The sequence below is a fragment of the Protopterus annectens genome, chromosome 11.part0 (assembly GCF_019279795.1).
Source record: "Protopterus annectens isolate FY-2018-M chromosome 11.part0, PAN1.0, whole genome shotgun sequence".
Classification (NCBI taxonomy): Eukaryota; Metazoa; Chordata; order Ceratodontiformes; family Protopteridae; genus Protopterus; species Protopterus annectens.
Window position 1 is genome coordinate 1,398,636,430 of NC_056745.1, and position 18,565 is coordinate 1,398,654,994.

General features: G+C 38.4%; 1 protein-coding gene across 10 annotated transcripts in view; it reads right to left on the reverse strand.

Moving 5' to 3' along the window:
* LOC122815864 (F-actin-monooxygenase MICAL2-like) overlaps nucleotides 1–18,565 on the reverse strand; it is a gene marked incomplete at its 3' end in the record, with an annotated part of 2,588,394 nt that overhangs the window by 1,371,359 nt on the left and 1,198,470 nt on the right. For all 10 annotated transcript variants that reach the window (XM_044088691.1, XM_044088682.1, XM_044088687.1 and 7 more), the window contains 2 exon segments: nucleotides 1,636–1,762; nucleotides 14,229–14,344. In XM_044088691.1, coding sequence (XP_043944626.1) covers nucleotides 1,636–1,762; nucleotides 14,229–14,344 — 243 coding nt within the window.

Genomic DNA, 18,565 nt, shown 5'->3' on the forward strand with positions numbered 1-18,565 from the left:
CTAGGAATCATGAAATATCAAGTGTGTCTTGGACACACACACACACACACACACACACACACACACACACACACACACACACACACACACACACACACACACACGCAGACAAACACACATAGGGTGCAAAGCAAATGGTGAACTACATAGCTTGCTGACACAGCAATGGGGTGTTTTTTCTTTTTTTCTTTTCTTTTTTTTTTTTAGTTGATTGTGCTTGTAGTCATCTTCTAAAGTTGCCAATTATGCTTTGGTTGACTACAGTGCAATATACAAGCAAGTGCATTGTAGTCACAGCTGTGTGACCATGGAGTTAGCATGTGCAAGTAAGGGAGTGTGACAGTGAAACCCCCACACTGGGTGTGTGTGGAGGAAGAGTAGAAACTCCATCTAAATGTACTTACTGTGTTGTTATGTGATTCTGGTTGTGATTTTGCTTTTATTTGTGCAAACTGCTAATTGCAAAAGTATTGTTATTTATTTTACTTAACTAAAACTGCTTTTATGCTTGGATGAGTGCCATTAAAGCAAAAGCAGTTTTTTTCTGAGTTTAAAGATGTTTTTGTCACTCCAGCAACATGTTCATGTCCTAAGTATGCAACAATTTGTGTGTCAGGCAGTAGTATTTGTGACTGAATGTGCAGTCACTGATGTTTTGTGTGGTTTGCGAGGGTTGACTGCATGTGTAGTCAACAGTTGATGATATACTGATATACACACACAAATATATAAATATATATAAATATGTGTGTGTGTGTGTGTGTGTGTGTGTGTGTGTGTGTGTGTGTGTGCATGTGTGTGTGTGCGTGTGCTCATGTGTGTTTGTAAACATGTATATACACCTATACAAATTCTGGCTGAAAAATTCTTGCGGTACATGGTGTGTGCTGATTTTGCTCCAAAATCTGCAAAAAGATAAGCTTAATATGCACTTTTCTGATATCAGGAAGATGTATAGCAAATCTTATTTTAAACCTTTGACAGCTGTAATAAGTGAATTGACAGCTTTAAAAGCTGAAAAAACTTTACATTGGCACACAAAAAAAAACAGAACTACATCAACATGTCTATCAGTAGTTGAAACTACAAACTGATCACAAAGACAGTTCATTTCTGCCAACTCTCCACCAGTTCTTCATGTACAGGTTCTCAGGTATAATAGCTTTTCATTCACTGCAGAGTGGGATAAGCCATGTTAAGAGCTGTCATACTGTGTCGCATAGTGGGCTTAGTGCTTAAGCCGTATCTCCTATTACATGCTGGCTGAGGGGACTAAGCACGTGTGGTAATGTGGTCATCACATTGCCTGCTCCCAACACACAGAAGCTCTAAAACTGCACAACTCAATTATCACCACCAGTACTCTCATGCTTCAGCCATGTGTTACCAGCACACCCCTAGACTCTCTCCCAAGATATGAGCAGGCTAAGCATCATCATTCTCTCCTCCCCCATGCCAGGCTAAACAGGCACTCAAGCAGCTAACTAAAATTGAGTCTCCTGAGTTGTAATCCAAGTTTCATCCCTCTATATCTTCGGATCATGTAAAAAAAGAAAATCCTATTGCATGTCAATAAATCACCTGAAGTGTGTTTTCTTAAAAACAAATAAATAACATTTGAAAAATTATGCTTACCTGATGAGGTCGCACACAGTTTGAATTCAGATTTGGGTAACGAGTGCCCGGATCAAGAGTATACTGATCAAAGTTTTTACTAATGTTTTCTGGTGTTGTCTGAGGCAACAATCGATAAATGCTCTCCCTGGAAGAAGCAATAAGAACATGAAAATGGCTATCTTTTTTCTTCTTCCACTACATTAAGTTGAACATCCTGTCTATTAAATTGACTAATACATTATTAAGGCAGATGTCGGAATGTACTCTCAGAAAGCAGCGCTGCATGTAAATTACTCACATAGCACAATTCCTTTCATATTTATGCCAACTGAATAAATCATGCAATACTGCAGAATCCAGCACCAATAACATGGTGCATGCATGGCTTAGCATTACAGTATTTAAACAAACTAAGCAAACAAATTGTATCAACAACTATTTAAATTTAAAGTTGACACACACTACTCTACGTGTAGTGCATGGAGTAGCATAATTACATTGCAAACTGAGGGAAAAAAGACAACTTTGTTAATCACCTTTCTGAAGTAAAAAAAGATGCTAAAAAGGTTTTGTTTTGTGTCTTTCAGTGCTGTTGAGCCTAAGTCTCATATACTAGTGCATTACAATAGCCACCACAGAACAGAGTCTGAAGCAAATTCACAGCTTTAAAAATGTTAAACCCTTCACTGTCTTTCTCTCTCTCACAAACACGCGGGCGCACACACACACACACACACACACACACACACACACACACACACACACACACACACACACACATGTGGCAGAGGGAACTGTCTAACAACTTTTAAAGTTGTTCATTTATCAGACACACAATTTGCTTCTGCCTGCCGTTTGTATAGCTGGGATGTTTCACTGCTTTCAAAGTTTGAAAACACTTCATGATTTTACACTTTTTGTCCTGCAATTGGAAGTACATGGAGAAGATAAAGCTACATGCACTTCAATGTATTAGAATTAAATTTCTCCTAGTATAGCTACTTACACTGTTCTTGAACTGGATGTCAAGATTTATATTTTGAGTTTCACTTCATTCTGCTTTTGAGGGTAATTTCTTGACATCCATGTTTCAAACACAAAATAAATTGTTTATGATCAGAGACCCATTCAGAATTCTCTATATTATGTATATGGGGACAAACTCATGTTAAGTGTAACATTAAAGGAATTTCCTAAAAGCAACATTGACCCTAGCTGAATGTATTTTGCCAGAGATATGCAACTTTACTGCACCATCAAACAAAAATAGGGTGCCCTTCCCATTACAATGTTTTCATTTCAGTTTTGATTACTGGGTAAAAGCATACAATGAGTCAAAGACATATTTTTTAAGAGGGAAATGTCAGTGGAAAGGTTTGCAATGGATATAAGGGAAACGGTGTACAATCTATCTATCTGTATAAAGGTGACAATTCAACCCAGTAGAGACTTTACCATTGCAATGATTTTGGCACTATTTAGTCATTGGTACAATGACAGTATTTAAGAACCATGATACAATTTCACATGAATGTGTAGACTGTTCAATGTAGGATAGTCTGTAAATCACACCAGGGATTTAAACATTTTAGCAAACTATTCAGAAGTGTCATTGTTTCCACAGGTGTTAGGCAGCTATGCCACAGACTCTGTCAAAGTGGGCACTATGGTACCCTTTCATAAGCAGCAGCAGTTTACTAGATGGTCCAGGTTCTATGACCAGAATGTGAACAGAGACATTCCCATGAAGACAGTGTTCAAGCTCATCCTCTGGCAACTTTCATACAAAGCTAAACCAAACAAATGATAAATGGTTCAGTATAAAGGCATCTGTAAATGTTTTAGAATGATCTAAGATATGTATTTATTGTGGCTGTTGGCAACAAAATTAGCACTTGCATAACACAGAGCTTTTGATCTCAAAAAGGCAGACTTGTGAATGCAATCAGAATAAGTGAATCATACAGATGATGGGGTAAGAAGACAGCATTGCCAGTGGATAACCTTGTTTTAAAAGTAATCAGTAGCAATCTGTTGATGTGAAGCTGTTCTTTGCCGTGGTCTACCACAGGATGAGTGCACAGGCACACACACACACACACACACACACACACACACACACACACACACACACACACACACACACACACACACACACACACACACTCAATACATACCTATAGGCAAGTTGAAGAATTGACAGTTCAATTATGCCATGTCTCTGGGATATGGGAGGAAAACAGAGGACTCACTTAAACTCATTACAACACAAAGAAGACATACAGACACCATAAAGAGCTCACCCCAACTGATAATTAAACTGTAGAACAAAGTTCTGTGAGGCATCAGTGCTAAACACTATACCACTGTAATAACCCCAGGTTACAGATGTCAGATGTATGTCTGAAGATAATAACACCAAAACTGCAAATGCTTCTTTCACAGTTAGAACAAACATTAAATCATGCAGTATCTCTTAATTTCATTCCAAATGTGTTGGAGACGCACTTGCCATTAAGGAAATAATGGCAACATTATGTGGAATTGAAATGAATTACAGAACAAGAAAAGTATTTTGAAATGCATAAAGAAATAGTAACTTGAGTATCACACATTAAATGTTGATGTGAACAAGTCAGTCACATTGTCTGGAGAGGCCAGTCAAAATGGCACTTCCACATGATTAATATATTAATGGAACTTTTCACATCCATGCACTATGGTCATTACAGACTGCCTGAGACAACATGCTCAGACAGAAAAAGAGCTATTTGCCATAGTGCATGGATGAGAAAAGTTCTATTAATATATTAATTGAAAAACAGTGTTGCCTGAAACAAATCATAAAATGTTGCAAACTACATTTAATAAGTGTTTCTATACTCTACCACCAAAATTACACAGAATGCTGCTGCCAAGGCTACAGGATTATAGCTGAACTGTGAAGACTAATCTAGGGAAAGAGAGGCATATAGCACATATGTTGAATCATTCATGTTTGTTGAGTCTACAAGAAGATTTGCCTGGAGAAGAAATTAATGTGTATTGGTTAATTAAAACATTGCTTATAACTCAAAAGAAATGTAAAGAGTTTCAGCACAGCAAAAAAAACTGGATGAGAGAATGATTTGAAATATAGCAATTAATTAAGTGACAGAACTTTAACTGTAATGAAAGAAATTCAGCCACACTTTTAATTTAGAGGAAAAAATAACCTGTGTACAAGGTGTAATGTTTAAAACAAATAAAATAATAGTGCCTAATCTGCTAATGAAAAAATGTTAGCAAGAATATGAGACATGCTTAGGAAATTCTTCTTCTCATCAGCATCACTTCCGCTCCTTTTTTATTCTTCTACATGGGTATGGGTATCTTATCAACAGTTGCCACCTCTGTCGATTCAGAGCCACTTTCCTACCTTTTTTGACAGTCATGCCTGATTGTCACCTGAATTCTCTCGTGTAATCCATCCATCTCCTGACATTCTTGTCTTCTCTTGCCTTCTTCCTGTCTCTTCCAACTCTACTTCACCAAATCTTTTTCTGTCCTACACATGTTACCAAACAGATCACTGTAATCTGTTCTCATTGACCTTCTCTGCTGCAGGGCTATTTTGACTTTGCTCTGAAGTTTTATTTTTTTCATCTGTCCCACATTGTGCATTTTACCACTCCTTTCAGGCACTTCACATCAATCACCTCAAACTTCAACTGTTTTTTTCTAAACTGTTTATGTTTATGTGCCATAAAAAACATTCTTCTGATTGCACTATTGTTTTGTACACATTACCTTTTAGCTCATTTGGCATTCTTCTGTTCTGTATTACCCTGATCTTCTGTGGCACTTAGCTGCAGTGCCCCTGATTCTAGCTTTCACCATCCCATTCAGACATCCCTTCAAATCACCAACCTCTGAGATACCTGAAGCTGTTAACCTATTCCACAACTTTCCCTTCTGTCTCAGGTTTCAGCTTCTTTTGATTTCTCCTGTGTGCTGCCATAACAACTGTCTCATCTGTATTCAGTTTCTTCCCATATGTCTTTGGTTTTACATTACAGTACCCTATAAGTCACTAAAATTCCTGTTGAGAGTTTGTTTGTACTGCATCATCTGCATACATCCAGTCAGTTGATCTATTCCCACTGGCCTGCTTGTTAATGAAGTCCATCACCAGTATGAACAAAAGTGGGTTTTGAAATGATCACTAATACACACTCACTCACTGGGAATCCTCTGTGAGTCCAAACACTGTCTATATTTTTGCCATTCAGTCTTTGTACATAGCCTGCATGATTCCACCACTGTTTCTGGGACTTCAGACCATCACATATGACCCTATCCTGTGCTTTCAACATGTCTAGGAATGCCCAGTCAGACTGTTTCCTCATCTCCAGATTCTCTCCACTATTTGTTTCACTACAAACATCTAGCGGTCTGTGCTGCTTCCTGATCTGACTCCAAAGTGCTCATGTCCCATCTTACTTTCTACTACTCTGTGCATTCATTTATCAATCACTGTCTTGAGTACTTCTCATCTCAATTTCTTAGTTCTCTCCAAATCCATCCGAAATACTGATCATATCTGCTATGACTTCATCTGAGCCTGCTGCTTTCCCAGGCTTAATTTTCTTTAGCACTGTTCTTTTTTAGGTTGGGTTCTTCTTACTCTCTCATCTTAAATTGTGAATTGGGCAGTTTATGATCTATGGGGTTCTCTTCATTCAGAAGCTGCTGGAAGTACTCCTTCCATCCTCCTTTGATATCTTCTGGACTGGTGAGCAGATTATTGCTAGTATACCTTACTAATAGTGTCTTATGACTATTTTCTTTATCCTTCAGTCTCTGCCATGCAACCAGATAATTGTTTTGTGGCATCTGCTGTGTCACTTTTCAGAAGCCTGTTCTGCCCTTGTAATTGGTATCTTAACCTCTATGTTAGCCAGTCAGTATTCCTACTTAACTTGGTCCATCTTTTCTATATCCCATGTCTTCTGGTGCTCCTTCTTTTGATAACTTCCTGTATAGCTGCACTCCACCACCAGCTTTCCTTATGCATCTTTTTTCATACCTGACTCAGCAATGTATCTGTTGTATAATCATCACACATACAGTTTTGAGAGGATGCCATTCTTCTGTAACTCATGTTTCTTCTTCTTCCTGAGGTACTGCAGCCCTGAATATTTCTTTGAACTTATGTATTTTCACTCTAGTCAACCTTCAGATTTTCAACCCAGTCTACTTTCATCTTACAGCCTTCTCTGACCACTGTTTCCAGCTGACCATGGCCACCGGTGGTTTATGCTGAGGGCTGAAAGTCTCACAGTGCTAACTTTACAATTTCTGATTCTACTCCATTGACCTTTCTTTCTAGTAGGAAGTCTACTTGTATTGCAAGTTGACCACATTTATATGTGATGTTATTATTGTCTCTCTTGGTGATCCATCTGTTGGCCACCATCATTCCATTTGTTAGACAGAGGCCTGGAATGACCTCTCCTTCTTCATTTCTATTTTCTCACCTATGTGGACTCAGACAGTCCTCATATCTTGCTCTGTCTGTCCTCACATGAGCATTCAGGTCCTTCATTATCAACACCAACTCATTATGTCCCATTCTTATTGAGTAGGTCCCGCAACTGATGCATGAAAGCACACTTTTCCTTTCTAGCGCCACTCTGCAGCACCCTGCTGTGGGGCATAAGCTGAAATTATGAATACTGCCCTATATTTACATTGGAATTTGAATGTCACAAGTCTGTCCATTCAGCAGACTCTTTCATCATAATTTGCACACCATTTCTAGTCTGTCTTCCCTCAGAGTACTAGGTTCCGCTCAATTAACCTATATTCAGTGTAGCAAACCTTAGTTAATTTTTGAGAGGTTGAATTTTTTTATATCCAACTTCCAATCATCAGAGCTATTTCCAGTAACCCAGCAAGACAACTGAACACTAGCCATCCAGTAAGGGCTACTGGGCTTTATGGCAGGTACACATTGACCAACAGGAGTTTGAACCCTCCCACCATTAGCAAGGGCCCTTGGCATAAGCAGGAGTAGGTTAGGTCCTCAATTCACTTAGCACTTATAAATACTCATGCACATTTTTGGCAAGAGTAATCAAGTGACCAAATCACCTACAGCTATGCAGTCTGTGAACCGTTTTGAGGATACTGTTTACCCCAGTTGATGCCTTAAGCTGTCGGCCTATATAACTCTTCCCCCTATAAGCACCACCTACAGTCTGTGCTGCTGCCCATGGTGCCTTTCCATTTTGCACTCTACTGGCGCATCTCACAAGTTCAAATGGGAAGGATGAGAATGAACCCAGTATCTTCCATCATTGAGGAGAACACATGGGCCATGCTTTTGGGAAGTGAGAGGAGCCCCACAAAGACATGAGAAGAGCATACAAACTCCACACAAACAGTGACCAGAGAACAGGATTGAACCATGTGCCTTGTTGCTGTCAGGTGAAGACCTTAGTCATTATGGCAACCATGTCACTCTTAGGAAATATAAAGGAAAGAGTTTGCATTATTGTATATTATTCAGAAATATAAGAAGAAGCTGACCAACTGGTTTGACAGTATTACATGAGCAATTCATATCATATCATAACATAATCCTAGAGAAAAATGATTCCTTATTCATTGCTGGAAAGACCATGGAGTAAAGTTAGAACAGATTAGTTTCAGTTTCCTAATTGTGTAATAATTATGTATACCTGGTAAATACAGATCATTATCAGAAGTTTCCTGAAGTTATAGAGTTAAAGGATGCTACTACTACTATTACTACTCGTGAGATTAATGCACTTCATCTCTGTGTTTTCAAGCTATGGAACATCTCATATACTCATACAGCTCATATATAATTACAGTTAAATGTATATCACTGCTTTTGCTCAATACCTACCACTACAGCATGCAGGTATGGAAATAATAAAATAAAATTTTCTGAGCAATAAAAATTTTAGCATATGACTACTCCAACTTTTCTATACATATATGATCAAGTAAACAGCATTTGAATATGTGAAAAATATCATCAAGAAAGCTCAAAGTATTAACAATGCCTGTCGCACAGATATACATCTGATTTTTCTGTGATATAAGAATCATCCTTTGCCATCTCAAGTACCGATGTGACATACATTAAAGAGTACACAATCTGCCTTTGCTCCCATACTTCAATCTGAATATTTTCAGTTAGGGACTGAAAGAAAACCACTCTAGGCAAAAATATTATTATGATCAAATAGCAAGAAGCATATCTTCTTTAAAAAAGAGGGATAGAGTGAGAAAGCAGTAAGGTCCCACACAGAGAAAGCTAGTGGCTGTGAAGCAATGTGAGCAACTCAGATCGCTTGCATATCACGGAAGAGGGAACGTTTCTGAGAATAAACAACTGACATTTGTTCAAACTGAATGAAGTCCTTCAAGGTTGTGTTAAGCAAAAAGCTGATTACTTTAAGCTAGCAGTAAAGAGATAAGCAGGGCTGCATCCACAAAGCAATACAGATATATAGGGATGGTGTTCCAAGAGACATTTCCAGAAACAGCATGGGATTACCAACAAGATCTTCATCTGAGTACAGAATACAAATGCTCTCACATACTCCAAAAACACAACAATGTTAAGAAAGCTATTAGGATGCTCAAACAATCACAAGTACTGAAAATATTTAAAGTGTATTGGACATATTATGAAGTAAGTTTAATTAACAAACCTTTGGAGATGCATTTTATTTTATTGATAAGGATGGTGCACTGATTTTTTTCTCACAGCCGAAAATCCCTGCCATAACATCATGAAATATGTGCACACTACTGTATTTCCATGCTAAATTCATCAGTAGTAGACTATTACTTTTAAGAAAGAAAAGTTGTCAACTAGTTCTTGCAGGTGGAACATCTCACATTAATAATTTTTGCATAAGATGATGCAGTGAAAACACAATGTAAACAAGAAGACGGTCCCCTAAACTGTTGAATTATTTTTCCTTACCCATAATACTTTACAGTTATATGTAAATCATTGCTATCTCACACTGCCTGTCATGATTATTTTGTAGGTGGTGTTACAGCAAAAAAATGAGTAAACAGTGAAACTGAAAAATCAGACAACAGACAATAATCTTCGGGATTTTTTTTTTGTTTTTTTTTTTTTTTTTTTTTTTTTGCAAAATCAACTGCAAATTTATCAGGAAGAATATAATGAGAAATAAAATTAACTGTAAAACGAAGATACTTTCAAAAGTGACCTCTTCTTCTCCTTCTTTTGGCTGCTCCCATTAGGGGTCGCCATAGCAGATCAACTGTTTCCATTTCTTCCTGTCCTCTGCATCTTGCTCTGTCACACCAACCACCTGCATGTCCTCTCTCACCACATCCATAAACCTTATCTTAGGCCTTCCTCTTTTCCTGTTACCTGGCAGCTTCATCCTTAGCATCTTTTTCCCAATATACTCTGCATCCTTTCTCAGCACATGTCCAAACCAACATAATATTGCTTCTCTGGCTTTGTCTCCAAACCTTCCAACCTGGGCTGACCCTCTAATATACTTATTCCTAATCCTGTCCATCCTCGTCACACCCAGTGCAAATCTTAACATCTTCAGCTCTGCCACGTTAAGCTCTGACTCCTGCCTTTTTGTCAATGCCACTGTCTTCAACTCATATAACATAGCTGGTCTCACTACCCTCTTGTAGACCTTCCCTTTCACTCTTACTGGTACTCGTCTGTCACAAATTACTCCTGACACTTTTCTCCACCCACTCCATCCTGCCTGTACTCTCTTCTTCACCTCTCTTCCACAATCACCATTACTCTGAACTGTTGATCCCAAGTACTTAAACTCATCCACCTTTGCCACCTCTACTCCCTGCATCCTCACCATTCCTCTACCCTCCCTCTCATTTACACACATATATTCTGTCTTAGTCCTGCTGTTCTTCATTCCTCTTCTCTCTAGAGCATATCTCCACCTCTCCAGGGTCTCCTCCACCTGTTCCCTACACTCACTACAGATCACAATGTCATCTGCAAACATCATAGTCCACGGGGACTCCTGTCTGATCTCGTCTGTCAACCTGTCCATCAACACTGCAAATAAGAAAGGGCTCAGAGCTGATCCTTGATGTAATCCCACCTCCGTCTTAAATGCATTCGTCACTCCCACCGCAGACCTCACCGCTGTCACACTACTCTCGTACATATCCCGTACCACTCTTACATACTTCTCTGACACTCCCGACTTCCACATACAATACCGCAACTCCTCTCTAGGCACCCTGTCATATGCTTTCTCTAAGTCCACAAAGACACAACGCAACTCCTTCTGACCTTCTCTGTACTTCTCCATCAACTCTCTCAGAGCAAACATCGCATCCGCATTGCTTTTTCCTGGCATGAAACCATACTGCTGATCATTAATCATCACGTCCCTTCTTAACCTAGTTTTCACTACTCTTTCCCATAACTTCATGCTGTGACTGATTGGTTTAATCCCTCTGTAGTTACTACAGCTCTGCACATCACCCTTATTCTTAAAAATCGGTATCTAAACACTTTTTCACCATTCCTCAGGCATCATCTCACTTTCCAAGATTTCATTAAACAATCTAGTTAAAAACTCCACTGCCATTTCACCTGAACACCTCCATGCTTCCACAGGTATGTCATCTGGACCAACAGCCTTTCCGTTCTTCATTCTCTTCATAGCTATCCTTACTTCTTCCTTGCTAATCCACTGCACATCATCATTCACTATCCCCACATCATCCAACCTTCTCTCCCTCTCATTCTCTTCATTCATCAACCCCTCAAAGTACTCTTTCCATCTGCTCAACACATTCTCTTCGCTTGTGAGTACGTTTCCCTCATTATCCTTTATCACCCTTACCTGCTGCACATCTTTACTAGCTCAGTCCACTTTCAAAAGTGACCAAACCACTTTAATAAACTGCATTTTGAAAAATGTGTTGCTGTTGTCTCTGAAACTGAGAAACTGAACCCAAGTACTACAATATTAAAATGGTCTTGTATATAAAAAGTCTAATATAATAATGTACTTTCCAACTGAAGCAATGCTTACAGATACAATCCAGAAAGTTGTGATGTCTGAGAATAAATTTGACACTGTTTTCTAAATCAGGATTCAACAGATATGTGAGCTGCATGTTAGCTTTATAAAACCTGCAGCAGGTAAACTAAAAATATGCAATTTAATTAGTAATATGTGTGTTTTTCAGTTGCATGACATGCAACACGTCTATTTTTATGCATTGTATAAACAAGCATATGAAGTGTGTAACTGAAGAGTGTAACTGCCTTCTGCTAAAAAATACAGCACTTATGCACAGGATGTGAAATACATGTAAGTCATGCTAAACAGGAGCTATAACTGCTCTGCTCTCTTTTTACATGACTTTTGAATTCTCCTAGGCTAGGAAGCTAAAGAGCTGTAAAAGAGCAGTTATAAAATTCTTTTTAAGAGAGGATCAGCCTAGATTAAGAAAACATACCCATGGCAGGTAAATGTAAAACTGAAACCCTTCTTAATTTAATATGTAGTTTCTATATGGAAATAATATAAACCAACAACTGAATGAACTGTCAGAAGAAAATAGAAAACAACAGAAAGGAGAAAGAAAGAACTACCTTAATTCTTGTGATCAACAGATCTGCGAGTTGTTTCTGCACTTGTCTATCTATGTCTGTGATAACTGGAAATTCTGTCACTTTAGCTTAGGACTCAGCAATTCTTTTTGACAATATATAGGAAAATTGTAGTTATAAGAAATATGTTCTTCTTTCTTCTAATCTATTTTGTTAAAATGATTTTCTGTCTCTCTGTGCAAGTTCACATTTTTCTATATACTTAAATGTTAACTGTACTAGTTAACTGATTCTTTCTTAAGAAAGTATTTTATTTATTCACTGTTAACAAACCTGTGGCTGATCATTTAATTATTTATTCATTGACAAGAGAGCATTTATTGATAAATGGTAATGATCAGCTTGCATCAATCTGTAACTGGAGAGGCTGCTCTGCTGTACAATACCATTTGTATTCATAATCATTTACTGCATTAATAACAATGAACAATAACTGAAAGATCACCTGTCAGGTAAATTTGGGGTAGTGGCAGTTTACTACTTTGGGCCATGATAGAGGACTCCAGTGTTGGAGAGTACTAGCAGACTTCACTAGAAAATTGTGTGTGTGTGTGTGTGTGTGTGTGTGTGTGTGTGTGTGTGTGTGTGTGCGTGCGTGCGTGCGTGTGTGTGTGTGTGTGTGTGTGTGTGTGTGTGTGTGTGTGTGTGTGTGTGCGCGTGTGTCAAATTTATTCAAAGTACAGCTATCATGGACAAGTGAATAATGAAACTCAGAGACAGTGTCCATAAAGGGGTCCTGGGCCAGTGAGCTGGACAAAAGACTGCATGGTGGGGTGTTCAGGGTGAAGCATACTCTTGGGTGGGGATGGTGAGGCTCATACCCAAGGAACAGTACATATTTTCTGTGTGCTCTAGTGGCCAAGTTATAGTTTCCAAGTTGTTTAGTGATTTATGTTTGGTAGCAGTGCTGTGATTCAAAAGACCATATCCCTGGTGGCCATCAGAAATAAGATTTTAGATAAAGGACTTTTTGTGTCTAGTGGAGTGCATCCAAACATAAATGTCCTATCTACCATCTTTTTTCTTTTCAGAAAATGAAACAAATATTTTAACAAATGTCTGTTTTATACATATAAGTCTACCCCAAGATAAACTGGCAGTCTGACTTGACATTTTAGAGGAATATGTAATTTATATCATAACTACGTCATAGATCATAATGTATTTCATGTGGTCAGGCATTCTGAAAATATTACACAATGTGAAATACATGCTAACAAAGTTGGCCATTTGCATCTAGTGACTGTGATGTCCTTTATGTAATGTGAATATCTCAAATGTTACAAAACCAAGATACTTTTAAGTAGATTCTGGTTCAATAACCATACTACCACAGTAGAAATGTTTCTTCAGTGCTGACCTACCATCAAGTAAGCTCTTACTGCCAAATACTTTCAACATAATCTGGAATCCATTACGAAATCCATTTGAACAAAGAGAACTGTTACACCTGGTGTTTACTTTAATAGGCTAAGACTATTCTTGTAGCAGAAATTAATCTGTACAGAACTAGCAGAACTATGCTGCTTAACTGTTATGAAAGATGGCCTTTGAAAACCCTAAAACTGTATGAAGTGCACAAATGCATTTTGGAATCCTTATACAATGAAGAGAATATTCATAAGCTCACAATAAAATGGTTTATATAGACTACAGGGATAATATTGATGATTTATAAGAAATATATTTTATAGAAAATCTACACAGTATCTAACAGTGACTGGCATCATTAAACATAAACACAAATGCTCTGGATGTGTTAGAAAATATAACTGACAACATTCACAGAGTTCAATGTTTTGTCATTTAAATGTACTTAGACTAATTATACAATACTCTTAACTGTCAACTTTAATTCAACAATCTTTATTAAGCTGTGATTGTTGTCAATTTCTCCAAACTTTGTAATGTAACCTTTGCACCTCCTTACCTTTCTGCTAGAAGCTCCAGAGGAGATACTCCCTGAGACCAGTTCCGTACCATCCACGCAGTGTCAAAGGCAGCCAAGAATCCCCTTGCGCAACCAGTTCCCATTGGCCAAAAGGGCTGAAGAATAATAGGTTACATCACATTAGTTATGTAAATGCTTTACTAGCAGACATTTGCTGATATAAAATAAAAACAATGCATACTAGACTAAGGCTTATTTTATACAGAGGTTAAACTAAGTTTTTTCCCTAAAATTTCTCTATCCACAATGGATTGGATTCACATTATGATTTTGTGTATGGATACAATGTAAAGTAAAAATATTAATCTCATAGATTTATACAAGCATAGCAGGATAACAAATATACATAGTCATTGTTTAAAGTAGCAACCATTTATATGGCCTCATAGTTCTGCAAATATTCATTTGATACAGGAAATGCAGTTGCTATATGAAAGTACATTATCAAATTTAACAGTTTTAGAGAACTGAAACACTGTATATCATCCACTAATGTGATGAACCTTAAATGATTGATATATATGGATGAAGAAAAAATGTATTGTATTTTGGATTTATGACACAGATCACATATCTAGTGCTGAAATGCAAACAAATACACATGAGCACAAAGAACAAGAAACATATATATTTATTTTTGCTGACGTTTCCAAAAACTAAATGAGTGACTGTTTTGGGGAGTGAAACAAAAGCAAAGGTACCCACTGTGAAGAATGGGTGAAGTTGGGTGAAGGCTGCCAGCCTAGCCAGATAGAATTTTGGAGATAATTCTGTCATCTGTAAATATTAATGTAAACCACAGGCTGTTGTCTTAAATTGTAAAAATAGTGATACATGTGGAACTGGAAAATAATGTAACAACAGTGCACTCTACTGACCAAGTAAAGCATGTTGTGACCCTTTGATGTTAAAACTCAGAGCCAGTAAGTCTAGAGTGAGGCATCCTGCCTATTGTTTTAAGGCCAGAGTTAATGGTCAGAATTTGCATGCATAAATGTCCTTTACTGCTGTGGTTTCTGCCCAGAGGTGAAGAATGTAAATGTAGTTTCTGTTAGCTTGGGAACCCATGGAAGTGTGAAGAATGATGTAATGTGAACCAAAATGTGATTTTAAAAACAGAGAGAATCAGAGAGCATTAACCATTTTTGTCTTGACCATCCAACTCACCAGCACTGTCTTGCTCTATATTTAAGTTTATCTCAGATTTGTGTTTTCTCTTAGAAATAGCTAGAAACTAGAAAGATTAGACTGTTTTTCTGTGATGTCAGAACTGTACTACTGAATTATTTTAAGTATTTCTCTGTGATCTCTGAACTCTTGACTAGCACTGTGTAGTAAAAAGTATTGTCTTGTGTTTTGACTATATGTTATTAAATATTTTTAAACCCCTTCAACTGTAGCTGTTTTTGTAGAGATAATTTAAGCTCTTTAGAGTACTTGCATGCCTTTGGTAAAATTGCACAAAGCCACTCCAATAGCTTTAGCCCTGGGCTATACTACCAATTAGATAATAATATTGCACAGTAATAATTGGACACCCTTTTAAGGGCCTTTGAGTAGCTGATAAATATTAGTGGGTGGTGGCAGCTGCTACTACCATATAGTCTGGGAAAAAGGGGCACAGCTGGAGAACCTGTGCCAGCCTTTCCCAGGAGTGAATGTGTGGTTGTATAAACTCTTCTCAAAGTGTCTGTGTGTGTGTGTGTGTGTGTGTGTGTGTGTGTGTGTGTGTGTGTGTGTGTGTGTGTCTGTGTGTGCGTCAGCTACCTGGGCAGGGACACAAAGCACTGGTTGGACAGAGAGGGTGCTGGAGGTTTTAGCTTTCCCACTAGGCTGAGATCTGGACCCTATAGGTGTGCCAGTGGGAACTCTTATTGGGGACCTGGACAGTGAGGGAGCGACCAGCCCCAGACTGACTGTGATCTCTGTGTGATCTTAAGGGAAATTGCACTTTACTGTGTGTATTTGTTATCCTTTCCTCCTATATGAGATGTCCCGCACTAGTGTTAGTGGTGAGGACTGAGGCTCCTTGATTGATGGGCCAGGGCACGGGCGTCACGCCCACCATGCTGGATAAATAAGTAAAGCAGCAGCTGTAGATATAGAAAGCTCTTCCAGGCTGCTAAACCCCACTCACAATCTCATAATACCTTGCTCTATTTGAATTATTTGGGTCTGGATCAAGCAAAAGATAAATGACTAGACAGGAGGCAGGAGTATGGTACGCTGATACTTTCAGGAGGCAGGGTACAGTTGGATGATATTTCCTGCAGCCAGAGCTCCAATGACACATTATGCTGAGTATCCATACATTTGTGTCTGATTCTACATATCTGTCTTTACAGAAACAGATAGGACAGACTTCTGCTAATGGGGTCATTCTTTTAATAAATATGGCCCCAAAGGAAAACACAAATATAGAAATCTCACCCAACTTGGACTACTCTGTGAAGGTATTCAAGGACAATGATGCAGCAAATGCGCAAACACTGCCCAAGACAGCATTACAGCAGATGTTACTGGATATAGAAACAGCCTTGGTAGAACATGTTCAAGGTGGCTTTGCAAGATTCTGCCATATTTTTATAAGAAAACAATAAAATGTGAAAGCAACTTGTGGTGGCTTTGCCTGTTAAGCTTCTGCCTTTTTGTTCTTTTGGAAAGGAAATAAAGAGTTGATCATCTTTCCTTCCATGTTATGACTTGTTTCCACAGCAATTGAAATACCTGTGTATATTTTATCTGCTTATTTATTAGTGTAGTTGGATGCATAAAAACTGGGTATGCTATTTTTAAAACAAAATTTAAAGTACTGAGAAATGGCATTTGAAAGCAACTTCAGTATCATGACTTGACAAACAGATGATACCTGAGCCTTAAAGGTTAGACTGTCATCACAAATTACACTTAAATGTCAAATGTGATGCAATTTTCAATGTATCCCCCATTATATTAAGCAAAAAAGGAGAAAGTAATGAAAAGACAACTGCTAACATAAGCCAGTATGCATCTACACTGAAATCCAAGGCATCCACTGAAAAAAACTGAAAAGCAAGTAGATGTCAAGCTAGCACGGCACTTTGTAAATTGTATATAATTGAATTACTGCTTAATTTTTGATGTTTGTGACAAAATCCAGCTAGCCCACTTCTTTCCCAAAAACCACATTCAGAACAATCCTGCCACAATTGATGAGTAGTTTCCCATCATTTCGCCTGCCAGCTTGATTAATATGGGCATCTTGAGGCAATGTAGCAATTGCTTCATGTATACTGACAGCCATTTACTCCTAAAGCAAACTAACGTCCAATGTGAGAGATGCAAATACACTGTGGAACAGGAATCAATTCTCTCACATAAAAGCAAAGTAGACATCACACAGGTTGTCAGCACACACACTTCAACTTTCATGCAAACCTCACCTCTCGCACAAAGTAAGGTCACAACACATAAACCCACATATGCAGATGTACTCACTAAAAGCCTACTAAAAGAATACAGACCTCCCAAACACACACCACCCACATTCACCATTAAGCAAAAAGAAAACACTACAAATATCAACATACACACCCGTATCTCAACAAATAAGCCCCTAAGGCAAAACACATCAAACGTCTTGGTCAAAGGCGACTCCATAAGGAGACACAAAGATGTCCCCCTCACCAGACTATACAAGGGGAAGATCATGGTCAGCTGCCTATCAGGTGCCAGAATCTGACAAATCATGCATACACTCAAGTCACTCAACAACAAGTGCCATTATAACTCTGTCATAGTCCATGTTGGAGTGAATGACTTGAGGCATACCTCTTTAGATTATATGAAGAGAAACATGACAGAACTCTCTGATTATGTGTCCCAGACAGGTATGTCCCTAGCCCTGAGCAGTACCCTACCCTCACCTAGGATGATGCCACAATATAAACAAAAAATGACTAAATTCAACAATTGGCTCAGCCTCTGGTGTCAGGGGATCCAGTATCTCTCAGCCTGGGAGGATATGGTAGATAGACCTCACTGATTTGCTAGAGATGGTCTGCACCTGCCCACCTAGGCTTTCAGATAATGGCAAAGGCCCTTGCCTCCCCCATAGTGTCTTTTTCAGGCAATGTCAAAACAACAAATTTTCCAACATAAAATCTAATCAAGACAAACTCAGGGTCATGCTAATTAATGCTAGGAGTTTAAACATGAAACTGCACTCCCTGGAAGGGATCCTCACATTGGAGAATGCTGACATCTGTGCAGTTACTGAGACATGGTTCAAGGTGCTGAGACCACCCCAGCCGTGCAAGACTACAATGCCTTCCACA